At 39.9% G+C, this 13551-nt stretch overlaps 1 protein-coding gene across 5 annotated transcripts in view; it reads right to left on the bottom strand.

The window, feature by feature from the left end:
- NIPAL1 (NIPA like domain containing 1) overlaps nucleotides 1-13551 on the bottom strand; it is a 56900-nt gene extending 43349 nt beyond the window's left edge. For all 5 annotated transcript variants that reach the window (XR_007151613.1, XR_007151614.1, XR_007151612.1 and 2 more), the window contains exons 1-2: nucleotides 13444-13551; nucleotides 595-882 (exon numbers count right to left, since the gene is read on the bottom strand). Coding sequence is in view for 1 of the 5 variants with exons in the window: in XM_047856406.1 (XP_047712362.1) it covers nucleotides 595-882; nucleotides 13444-13489 (334 nt within the window). In the remaining 4 variants the exon portion in view is untranslated. The remainder of the gene's footprint in view (nucleotides 1-594; nucleotides 883-13443) is intronic.

Here is a 13551-nt window from a genome sequence, read left to right on the forward strand (position 1 = left end):
AGGGCGGGATGAAGGTGGTAAGGGACATCTCCCAGAGAGGAAGACCAGGGAAGGTGATGATATTTAAGCTGAAGTCCGAAGGATGAGTCAGCCAAATGAAAAGCAGGGAGAAGAGCGTTCCATGCAAAAGGAAAAGACCTTGAGGTGGCAAAGAACTTGGTCTATTCCAGGAACCAGAGAAAAGTAAGGGATAGGGACAGTAGCAGAAGATAAAGCTGCAGAGTCTGCAAGGGCCAGTTTACGCAGGAGGTCAAAGACTGTGGAAAGGTGTCTGGATTTTATTCTGAGTGCAAAGAAAAGCCACTGACATGTGTTAAGCAGGAAAGCAGCATCTGACTTTGAACACTGAAATCACACACAACAGCTATGAAAGAAGAATCCATTCCACATTCTAAACCTCTGGAAACAAGAATTTTAGTTTTACCCTGAAGGAGACACAGCAGGCTCAATCCTGGACACCACAGAGGAGATTTGCTAAGCACAGAGACAGGGAATAAGATAGAGACAGTAAAATATTACTGCTGTAGCACTAAGGTCTTACAATAGGATTATTTCTGCAGAAACTTGAATTCTCTAGTTGCATCCGTTTCTTACCAGCTCTGGTAATGCCCTTCTTTGCCAGTTGCAAGAGGCCCTTCTTTTTCAGTATGAAGCTGGAGCCAATAAAAATACTGGAACTTACTGCCAGCATTAGGCCTACATACAGACTGTATCTGTTTTCTACATTTGCAGAAATGATCAAGTTGCTTATGCTGGAATTCAGGTCCCTGTAGCTGGAATTCAGGTCCCTGTAGAGGACAGGAGAAGCCAGCAGTCGTGACACATTTGTGATCTCACACCAGGCCTGGGAGGAGTTTGCACAGACTAGAGATAGCATGTAGCCTGGAAAAAAGGAAAGAAGGAAATGTCAACAAACACAAAAAGGAGATACATTAATGTTTACCCCTTTTCTGTAAAAAGAAAGAGAAACCCAAGTGGATGGTACTGAAACTCTGTTTCTTACTGCATGAAGGGAAGTCTCCGGGAGGTGGTTCCCAGTCCTGTGGACACGTTCCGTTTGACTCACACAGGTTCTTAAAAATGTTTTGAAATTGTTTAGTTGTCATCATTTAAAAATGAGAGATTTCACCTGAAAGTCTGGTGAATCTTATAAATTGGAGAATCTGGACAACATTTGCTTGGTTCTTCGTTCTAGCAAAACAGCAACGTGACTTGTGCTCATTAATCCATCACTGTCCCCCACACGCACCTCACTCCTCATGATCAGCATGGCTCCTGGAGAGCAGTGTTTATGATGCCTGGGCATAGGGACGGGCAGGGGAATCCATCGGTCAGAATGTTATAGGAAATGCAGCTAACCCATTCTGTGGGGTGTGAACTGTGCCTTTCAGAAAACGTATTTAAAAGTGGGTTTAGGGTTCTGTACTACTTTCCCTGAAGAGAATGATTTTTCAGGTCTACTCCTCTCCCTTCTCCTAAATTAAATAGAATCTAATAAAAAAATGAATTAAACCTCAGTAAGCTTTTCTTAGAATGGGATTCAAATAAACATGTAAATCTACTGAACCAGACTCGGTATTAGAAGTGCCTTGGAATTTGAAAGCTAAATGCAAAAACACAAATGAACCCACGATAGACAATGTAAGAAACTTTTATTTATTTATTTATTTATTTTTAAATGATTGTGTTTTATTTTTTTTTAATTTTTTTTCAACGTTTATTTATTTTTGGGACAGAGAGAGACAGAGCATGAACCGGGGAGGGTCAGAGAGAGAGGGAGACACAGAATCGGAAACAGGCTCCAGGCTCTGAGCCATCAGCCCAGAGCCCGACGCGGGGCTCGAACTCACGGACCGCAAGATCGTGACCTGGCTGAAGTCGGACGCTTAACCGACTGCGCCACCCAGGTGCCCCGATTGTTTTTGAGAGAGAGACAGAAAGCACCTGCACATGAGTGAGGGTGGGGTGGAGAGACAGGGGACAGAGGATCCCAAGCAGACTCCAGGCTGACAGCAGAGGGCCCAATGTAGGGATCCAACTCATGAGCCAAAGTAGGACAGCCAACCGTCTGAGCCACCCAGCTGCCCCTGTAAAAAACTTTTAATCTGTTCTCCACTTGAAAAGCTAGCTGCGAACAAAGTGACATTGTGACTAGATTTTCTGACTCTCTTCTAACTTTTTTCCTTTTATTTTTATTTTATTTTAAGTATCGTTAACATACAGTATTATGTTAGTTTCATTTTTGTCTTTAAAAAGCATATTTTTTCCGTTCTAACAAAGAAGGCAAAGCTAAATGAATCAACTACAATATTAGAGTTCAATGAAAAAAATTAGTTTTACATCTCAATTTTTTTTTTTTTTTTTTTTTTTTTTTTTTTTTTTTTTTACATCTCAGAAATCTTAAGAAGGCAAAACAGTTTGACCAAATGATGTCTTAGGGATAAAACTTTGGTAACTGTATTAATGCCTCTCTGACATTATGCAGTTATCTGAATTTACCACTTACAAAGTTAGGAAACAACTATAAAATTCAGGCCTTAAAAAGGTAAAATAATTGAATTCAAGCCTTTCATGATTATTATTTCACTTATTTCTTATCATTTGAAAATGAATAAACTGTTTCAAAGATACAGCATAAATTCTAAGTCAAAATTGCTAAATATTCCAAGAAGAATTCTATGGCTATAGGTATAGTCTATAACATTGAGGAATTTTCAGGCAGGTTGTTTTAATAAGAATTGCTACAAATTTTCAAACAAGCTAGCCCTTAGCAATCTTGTTCCAGTCACTGTTCATCTCATCTAAACCTCAAGAATGGAAAATGATTTTCATAGTAAGAGTTTCCATTCCATTAATTCCTGAGAGAGGAAACATCTGACTTGACTTTCCAGTGAATTCCATGGCTGCAGTGGTGTTACTTACTATGTAATTAACATAACCATTCCAAAACTTCATCTGGGAAAACAGTGTGGGCAGGTCTCATTCCAGTGAAACAATATTCTTTCTAAGCTGTTGACACAGCAAAATGTTTCTGACATTTTAGGGGGGTGTGGGGGCAGAGGGCAATAAGGGAAAGCAAATAATCTTTGTTGTATTTTATAAGTTCTTATTGTGAACAGTAGATATTAATGTGCAAGTTTTACGGCAGGAACAATAATAAAAATCTTGTCTAGTTTCTGACCTTCGAGAAATGGCTTTATGTTTTGGGTGCATGTTGATGAGAGGAGCCTACAGCAGATGTGACTGAAGCAGGAAGTGGGGGGGGGGGGGGTGAAGGGTGGGTTGGTGGGTGTGGAGTGGTGTAGGGCAGAAGGAGACAGATGGGTGAAGTACAGTGTGTGGGCAGAGAGTCTGTGGAGTATTTCAGAGGGATCAGATATCTGAGTTGGCTTCTGAAGATTCTAGTAAACAAAGTAAGTTTAATCTAAACTTTATTCAACACAGAGAAAATCTATTACATTCATTATATTTTATTTTTTAAATGTTTATTTTTGAGAGAGAGAGAGAGCGAGAGAGAGCGTGCACACGTGTGCAAGCGGGGGAGGGACAGAAAAAGAGGGAGACACAGAATCTGAAGCAGACTCCAGGCTCTGAGCTGTCAGCACAGAGCAGCAACATCGGGCTGGAACCCACAAACCCAACTGAGGAATCATGACCTGAGCCAAAGTCAGATGCTTAATCAATTGAGCCACCCAGGCACCCATCGTTGTATTTTATTTTAATAGACACTATAATAGCCTCTAAAATGATGGAACCAACTCATACTCCTACAAGCAGGGAGCATGCATTAATTCTTTGGTACTGTTATTATTAATTTGTGTAAATATTGAGTAATTAATATTTAGAAAATATGTGTCAGTTATAAAGAAAAATAATTCAATATGCATCAATGTGTCAACCACCCAATTTAAGAAATAAAATATTATCTCTAACATTATCTCTGACTTCCTGCAAAAGATCCCTATTCTTTACCAAAAAAAAAAAAAAAGATTTCCCTTATATGACTATATCTTTAAAACATAAATTATTTAGTTTTACCTCTTGCACCTTATAAAATATAGTCATACAGTAGGTTCTTTGGAGACTTGCTTGTTTTTGAGATTTATCAGTGTTGATGCACCTGGCTTTAGGGTTTGTTTTTGCCTAGTTCTACCGAATTTCACTATATGATTATCTCACAATTTTTCTATTTTACAGTTGGTGGACATTTGGGTAATGTACAACATTTTTGCTCTCCAAACAGTACTGCTAACGTTTGTAGTTATGTTGAAACATATAATTAATGATATCTGACAATTTTTGACCCCATGAAAATAGCAGTTTCATATTGTTGAACTTGATATGTATGTTCTATGTACAAGTGTGAAAGTTCACTTATACACATACAACTTAAAAATTTAAAAACAAAGTTAAATTGTCTGTAGGATTGTATACCTTTCCTCACCTTGAGCTCTGTTGCTATCTATAAACATGGACAAGTTAAGTATTCACTCTTGACTTCAATTTCCTCATCTCTAAAATGAGGGAGTTTGACTCAATGATTCTGAAGATGCCTTCTATAATTTGTGATTTGATCATAACCTATCTTTGTTCCCAGAGTAATTTACTTACAATCCCAGTGGCTCATAAATGTTGCTGATACACCAGCTTTAAATTCACAGGCACTTGGAGTTGAAAGACATTTTAAAGAAACCGATGCCAAGATTATTAAGTGACTTGCCAAAGCCATGTAATTGCCTAAATCACAGCCAAGTATTTGGCTGGCCAATTTCCAGGCCAGTATTCTTATTTCAGAAAAGTAAAAACATAAAGTAAAAATAAAGCCAGTTGAAAGTTATTAATGTTTATACAAAGATGAAATACTTTGAATAATTTTTTTCAGGTACAATTTGCCTATGGAGAGTAATAATTAAAATTGTCCAGTTTATTACATACAGTAGGAAGTTGGTTCCTAAGAAGTCAATGATTGCATAAAACTGCATTTTTAATCACTACAAGATATTTCCAGTTTGAGGAAATCATTGTCTCACCATCTATATTATGTGTTAGTTTGGCTTATTATTCAGCAAATATTTACTCCCTCGTACCTCCTGATGTGGGCAGAGCGTTCTTCCCCTGAGGTCAGGCTGAAAGTGAGTTGGTGGTCAATGGGACAACAGCAGAGGTGATATGAAGACAGGCTTCAAATGCACTTATGTGCTTAGGTTTACTCTCTTTTACCTCTGTATTGGTCAGGAATAGAGCTTCCCTAAGGAACTGCTGCCCCTTCAGCCTGAGCCCCAGAATGAAAATACATGGAGCAGATCTAAGTTCATCCCACAGGAAGGAGCCAAGCCTGCACGGACATGTAGCCTGATGCAGAGACACCCAAGTGAACACAGGTTAGTTCAATCAACCATCAGCTGATCTACAGACACATTGGCAAGAGTATATGATTGTTGTTTTCAGCCGTTGAGTTTGGGGCTATATATTACATAGCAATAGCTGACTGATACACTTGTCTATTCCTATTAGCATACAAAAATAAATAAATAAATGAATCTCTTTATATTCCCTACAATTTATTCTCCAAATATCAGCCAGTGTGAATCAGATTATGTCATTCCTCTGCTTAATTTCCCTCTCCCACCCCATGACTTTTCATTGTTATTATAACAAAATCTAAACTTCTCATCCTGGACTCTTTAAAAGCTTTACATGCTCTGACATTATATTGCATCTCTCTCTCTCATTCATTCTCTGAAATAACACTAGCTGTCTTTTCAATCATTAATTCAGCAGTTATTGAGTATCTACTGTCCGTGAGGCATTTTCTAGAAGCTGGGGATACAATGATGAATAACATAGAATTCCTGCTCTCATGTTTATTCTAATGAGGGGAAACAAACAAGTAAACTAATAACTACATATCTTGAGTTCCATGGGAAGCAGTAAAATTAGAATAAGGAATTTTTTTTTTTTAATGAAGTGGACAAACCTTTCTGCTATGTATAAATGCAACAATCTTGAGGCAGTGATGTGCTTGAGGCTGACTGGGATGATGGAAGGGAGATGGCAAGAGATGAGGTGAAAGTGTGGTGGGGGCAACATCAGGTGAAATGAGTCTTTAGATTAGTAGGTCCAAACTTGTCATTCTCCCTGTAAAATTCTACAATGGCTTCCTTTCTCCAAAATCCCCACCATAGTCTATCAGGGCTAACAGGATGCTGCCTCCTGTTATCTCGCTAACCACATTCCCTACAATTTTTTTTGGTCCTGTTTCTTTCATAAACTAAATTCCTTCTCACCTTAAAGCTTTGTGACGTGTGCCTTAGCCTGGGTAGTGGCTGGCAAGCTAACTACTCCTCATTGAGCTCTTACTTGAAAATGGTACTTCCTTAGAAAGGCCTTCCTGCCTACCCACTCTAAAGAAACTTCTCACTTTCCATCATATCACCTTACTGCCCATGAAACAAACTTCTTCTCACAGCTTCATTATGGCTTTATAGCAGCCTTGTAAATTCATATATCTATTTCTTTTTTAAAAATTCTTTTCTTAGGGCGCCTGGGTGGCGCAGTCGGTTAAGTGTCCGACTTCAGCCAGGTCACGATCTCGCGGTCCGTGAGTTCGAGCCCCGCGTCGGGCTCTGGGCTGATGGCTCGGAGCCTGGAGCCTGTTTCCGATTCTGTGTCTCCCTCTCTCTCTGCCCCTCCCCCGTTCATGCTCTGTCTCTCTCTGTCCCAAAAATAAATAAAAACATTGAAAAAAAAATTCTTTTTTTGTTTAATGTTATTTATTTTTGAGAGAGCGAGTGAGCAAGCAGGGGAGGGGCAGAGAGAGAGGGAGACAGAGAATCACAAGCAGACTGCACACTGTTGGTGTAGAGATTGACGCAGGGCTCAAACTCATGAACCATGAAATCATGACCTGAATAAAAAATCAAGAGTTGGATGCTCAACCGACTGAGCCATCCAGGCACCGCTTTTTATTTACTCAACAAAATAATTGTTGAACACCTACCATGCAAGGCATTATGTTAGGTATTCATTTATTCAACACTTTGCAAATTCTTATTAAGCAATTCCTGTGTTCCAGGCCCTGCTCTAAGAACAGGTGAGATAGTGATCAACAAAACAGGTGAACAGGTCTCTGTTCCCCTGAAGCTGACAACTTTAGTGAGAGAGAACTATCAGACAAGAACAAGGGGAGCAGAATAGGAATGAGAAATAATTTGGCACAGAATAAGAAGGAGAAATTATTTTGAGCAGATATGGAAAGCAAGTCATAGTAATATATCTACATATAAACTCCGTTAAGGCTGGGTAAGAAGACCATGATTTCAATTAACCAAAGTAAAATTGAGAAGACACTCTTGATGAAAGAAAAAAAATTAACCGAGATCTTACCACCATCGGTGTGTTTGGAAGCCAAGTACTGTAGGAGGACTGTTGCCCATCAAATCTCCTACATAACCCGCTGTTCTTTTCACACCTTACAATCTGTATATTACTAAAGGTACTAAAGCACTAAAGATAAAATCCTCCAGAAATTAAAAAAAGGCTTAAAGAATGAAGATGTAGGAAAGGAACTTAAAGGACAATATTGCAATAAGGTACATTTATATCAGACAACAAAAGGAAACAAAAGGCATCCAAATTGGTAAGGAAGAAGTAAAACTTTCACTATTTGCAGATGACATGATACTGTATATAGAAAGCTCCAAAGACTCTACCAAAGAAACTACTAGAACTGATAATCAAATTCATTCAGTGAGGTCGTAGGTTACAAAATCAACATACAGAAATCTGTTGTATTTCTACACACCAATAATGAAGCAGCAAAAAGAAAAATCAAGAAAAGAATCCCATTTACAATTGTACCAAAATAGTAAGATGCCAGGAATAAACCTAAGCAAAGAGGGGAAAGATCTGTACTCTGAAAACTGTAAAACACTGATGAAAGAAATTTAAAAGGACACGAAGAAATGGAAAGACATTGCATGCTCGTGGATTAGAAGAACAAAGATTGTTAAAATGTCAATCCTACCCAAAGCACTCTACACATTTAATGCAATCTCTATCAAAATACCAACACCATTTTTTAAGAACTAGAACAATCCAAAAATTTGTATGGAACCACAAAAGACCCCAAATAGCCAAAGTAACCTTGAAAAAGCAAAGCAAAGCAAAGCAAAGCTAGAGGTATCACAGTTCTGGACTTCAAGTTATACTGCAAAGTTACAGTGATCAAAACAGTATGGTGCTGGCACAAAAATAGACACATAGTCAATAGAACTGAATAGAAACCCAGAAATAAATGCACAATTATATAGTTAATCAGTTTTTGACAAACCCGGAAAAATATGCAATGGGAAAAAGACTGTCCCTTCAACAAATGGTGTTGGGAAAACTGGATCACTTTCTTACCCATACACAAAAATAAATCAAAATGGAATTAAAACCCCAAATGTGAGCTGTGAAACCATAAAAATCTTAGAAAAGAACACAAGTAGTAACTTCTTTGACATTGGTCATAGAAAGTTCTTTCTAGATATGTCTTCTGAGGCAAGGGAAAGAAAAGCAAAAATAAACTATTGGGACTTCATTAAAATAAAAATCTGCACAGCAAAATAAACAGTCAAAAAAACTAAAAGATAACCTACAGAAGGGCACCTGGATGGCTCAGTCAGTGAAGCAACTGACTCTTGATTTAGGCTCAGGTCATGATCTCATGCTCCTGAGATGGAGCCCCACATTGAGTTCCACACTGAGCATGGAGCCTGCTTGGGATTCTCTCTCTCTCTTTCCCTCTCTCCCTCCCTCTCACTATCCCTCCCTCACTCAGCATGAGCATGCACACTCTCTCTTTCAAAATAAATAAATAACCATTAAAAAAGAACAACCTACAGAATGAGGGATGATATTTGCAATGACATATCTGATAAAGGGCTAGTATCCAAAATATATAAAGAACTTATAAAACTCAACACTCCCCAAACAAATAATCCAATTAAAAAACAGGCAGAAGACATGAACAGATACTTCTCCAAAGAAGATACACAGATCATCAACAGATACATGAAAAGATGTTCATTATCACTTACCATCAGGGAAATGCAAATCAAAACTACAATGAGATATCAGAACTGTCAGAATGGCTAAAATCAACAACATAAGAAACAACAGGTGTTGGTGAGGATGGGGAGAAAAAGAAACCCTTATGTACTGTTGGTGGGAATGCAAACAGGTGCAGCCACTGTGAAACACAGTATGGAAGTGCCTCAAAAAGTTAAAAATAGAATTACCCTACCATCCAGAATACAAAAACACTGATTCAAAGGGATACATGCACCCCTATGTTTATAGAAGCATTATTTACAATAGCCAAATTGTGGAAGCAGCCCAATTGTCAATCGATTGATGCATGGATAAAGAAGATGTGGTGTGTGTGTGTGTGTATAATATTACTCAGCCATAAAAACAAATGAAATCTTGCCAATTGCAATGACATGGATGGAGCTAGGGAGTATAATGCTAAGTGAAATAAGTCAGAGAAAGACAAATACCATATGACGTCACTCATATGTGGAATTTCAGAAACAAACAAGCAAAGGGGGCAAAAAAGAGAGAGGGACGAATCAAGAAACAGACTCTTAAGTATAGAGAACTGATGGTTATCAGAGGGGAGAGGAGTGGGCAGATGGATGAAATAGGTGATGGGGATTAAGGAGGGCACTTGTGATGAGTACTAAGTGATACATGGAAGTGTTGAATCACTATATTGTAAACCTGAAACTAATATTACACTGTATGTTAACTAACTGGAATTAAAATAAAAAATTACAAAAATAAAAACAATTATGTATAGCCCATATTAAATATTAGACTAAACAATTTTGAGCATACTGTTTCCTGGAAAACGTTTAGTTGAGAATTTTAACTACCTTTAAGCACTCTTGAATTTCAGCACTTGGGAAATCTATGGAAGGCTGGAAAACCAACCTGTAAAAATCTGGAGGCAATCTTTTTTAGTGCAGTAGAAAAGCAGCTATCTATTACACAAAAAATAATTTTCCTGATAATAAACGTTGTGTTCACTTGGTGAAATTTTTAAAAAATTTGTAAATGTTTATTTATTTTTGAGAGAGAGACACAGAGAGACAGAGACAGCGTGTGAGTGGGGGAGGGGCAGAGAGAGGGAGACACAGAATCTGAAGCAGGCTCCAGGCTCCCAGCTGTCAGCACAAAGCCCGATGTGGGGCTCGAATTCATGGACCATGAGATCATGACCTGAGCCAGTTGGATGCTTAACCAACTGACACACCCAGGCGCCCCCACTTGGTGAAATTTTGAGAAATGTTTATAACAAAGAATTTTTTTAGAGTAAGATTTCAGAATCATTAAAATGAATACCACTGCATCCAACAGAGCCAGAAAATGGGGTTGGGCACCTACAGAAAAACAAAGGCCCAAATAATTTTGTGCCTGGTTTGATCACTAATTATGAAACATTATTCAATTGGCTGGGCCTTGGTTTCTGTATCTGTAAAAAGGAGAAAATGACTACGTAATAAAATTCATAGAATTTAATTATGCGTGAAGATCAACTGATACATCTTTATGCAAACCCGTTTTGAAAATTTGAGATTATATACACGAATACGGGACATATCCTAATCAGTACAAGAGAGATACAGCCAGTCCTCAAAGAATACAGTTCCTTAATTTCTTCTTCTCAGAACCATGACAAACTAAATTAGCCTTAAAAACCATCTATGTCATTTTTTATTCTGCTAGCTGGCTGCACCCTGGAAAAGTAGTCCACTTGGTAAAAACTTTGAAAACCATTGGGTCCTCTCTATCTCCAGCTTATTGTCCCTACTGCCAAACCAGCTCAGAATTCTCAAGCAGAGGCCCTGGAATATATGGTTTGTCCTCCTTACAGCCCAGTCTTTCTGTCCTTTGTTTCCTTTATCACCTTCTACAGTCCCATGGTACACAATCTTCATGCAGTTGGTGCTTCATAGGTGACAGGTATATTTCTTACATTCTATTTTCATGGTGTCATATTTTCATAGTAATAAGCTCCTATTGGCTGTTGGACTGAAATTGAGATCTGTGGAATATGTGACATAATATCAAAAACCTAAATAAAAAAAAAACCTTCATATGTATTATTTATTTACTTATTATGTACTTACTTATTATTTATAGGTAATTTTGGCTTAGAAGGTTTTTTGAAGCGTCTATGGTTTTAAGAGTCAAAACCAAGACATGGGGTCAACTTTTTCTTCATGGAAGCCCAAATGGAATATTCTAACCTCAGATCTCATGATGGACTCTTTGTCATTCAGGCCTCAGCTCAAATACAACTTTTTCTAAGGGGTGTTCCCTGAGTACCCAATCTAAACACCCCCTACTCTCTCAAGACATTATCCATAACACTTACCACTCTTGTAATGTCCTTTTTTATTCATTTGCTTCTTGCATAGTATCAGCCTTGTACACAGTAAGCTGCATGCAAGGCTTTAACTAGAGTCTAGACTTAAAAACTGAGAACAAACTGAAGGCTGATGGGGGGTGGGAGGGAGGGTAGGGTAGGTGATGGGTATTGAAGAGGGCATCTTTTGGGATGAGCACTGGGTGTTGTATGGAAACTAATTTGACAATAAATTTCATATAATAAAAATAAATAAATAAATACATAAAAACAACAAAAAAAATAACTAGAGTCTAGGACTAGACTGTCTTGTGAATCCCTTCATACCAGCACCTAGGTCAGTGCCTGGCACATGGGACTCTTGTTATTTGGATGACTGACTGAATGAATGAATGAATGAAAAATTGAGACTCTACTCCATTTCAGGCCCTGAACTGTGTGTTTCCTATGTAATCTCACAACTGTAAACTGTATGAATTATTCCCAATTTATTGATGAAGACTCAAGGAGGTTAAGTCATAGCGCAGAAGACTCATGCCAGAGCCCAATCTTTTCCCACCATTGACAAGGATTCTGATTTCTCTTGTCTTTCCCACACAAATAGAATTCATCACAGGTATTAAGCATTGAGCTTGAGTATTTCTTGTTGGAACTAAAGGCGTGAGCAAAGCAGGAAAAACACCTGTTCCTAGAGCAAGTGTAATTCACATACCCTTCTTACTTACAGATCCTTGGGTAAACAAGGGTGGATGTGTTATTAACAGTCTGACTTACTGGTTTAGGAATTATTCAGACAAAGGTCACACAACCTGACTATCTAGGAAATAATTCCAGATCCGGCTGCTTTAGTAACCACTTCCAAAATCTCACCTTTTGAGTAATTCCTGAATTGTTCAGGCGTTTTCTCTTTGTGTCCCTTCTCTCTCTTGCTGGGCATAGTTTTGATTAGCTCAGTGTCTCCCCCTCCAATTCCCCCCACCCAACGTCTTTTTAGTTCAAACTTCCCACATCAAAGATACTCCGGAGGAGCCCAGAGGAGAGAAAAACCGGGAAATGCTCAGTAACTTTGGGAAGGTATTCTTACCACGCCCTTCAATCCTCCCCCTTCCTGTCCATACCAGGTAATTTAGAAATCCGCGTTCCCCTAGACACCTTGAAAGCTGTCACGTCGGTTGAGGCACACCCTTCCTGTCCTGTGGCATGCCCTCAGGTATTCCGGTCCCTACTTCTGTCCCAGCTCACACGCGCCTTCTGTACTGAGACTTCAGAAAGCCTGCCAGTGTTGTAAACAGCTGGCAAAGGGCAAGTGGCGTCCTCGCCCAGCGATTTTTCAGGATTCGAGTGGGGGCTGAAACCCCAGCAGTAACAAGCCTATACAAATCACTGCGCCCGGTCCCCGGTCTCCTCTTCTGTTGGGCTCTCGCCTTAGGCAGCCAAGAGGTGGCTGCACAGCGAGCCAGACGCGAGGCTAGCAGGGTTGCAGAAGTGTTCATCTCGAAGACAGAGGAGAGAGGTGGACGGCCCAGGCGGGTCCGGCGCCCTGCCCCGAGGTCCAGGGCGCCTGACCTTCCACCGTGTGTGACCCTCTCGGAGCCAGCGCAGGGCGCCACACCAGACTCCCGTCCCGTCCCCGGGCACGCCCTCTGCCCACCGGGTGACTTCGACCGCGGACTCTGGAAGAGTCTTTCTCAGACGAGACTCGAGAATCTTCCCACAGCACCCTGAATTTCCCCGTCCCGACACTCGGCACGCTGTAATTTACGTGGGTTCTGCCTCCTGGACCAGAGGGAGAGCCAAGTTTATGTCTTTTTCGACTCAGGCTTTCCCAGAGCCTGGCTTATTATAGGCACCAATAAATATTTATTGACTGGCTGACTGGCTGAAAGACCGAATGCGTAAACTCAAGAATGAATGCATTACGAGCGGGTGTATTCGTGTGTCTTCCCCACAAGCACCCGGGACCGCCCACCCGGTCTCATCGCTACCCAGATGCCAGATCCCTCGGCTCGGGGACAGACACTCACCTTCCCGGCAGGGCTCTCCAGGCGGCAGCCTCACCTGTGCCCCCATGGCCCCCAGACGGGGCTTCCCGGAGCAGGCGTCGCTCCTCCTCCACCTGGGCTTCTCCTCCT

This window comes from Prionailurus viverrinus, chromosome B1 (assembly GCF_022837055.1).
Source record: "Prionailurus viverrinus isolate Anna chromosome B1, UM_Priviv_1.0, whole genome shotgun sequence".
Taxonomy (NCBI): Eukaryota; Metazoa; Chordata; class Mammalia; order Carnivora; family Felidae; genus Prionailurus; species Prionailurus viverrinus.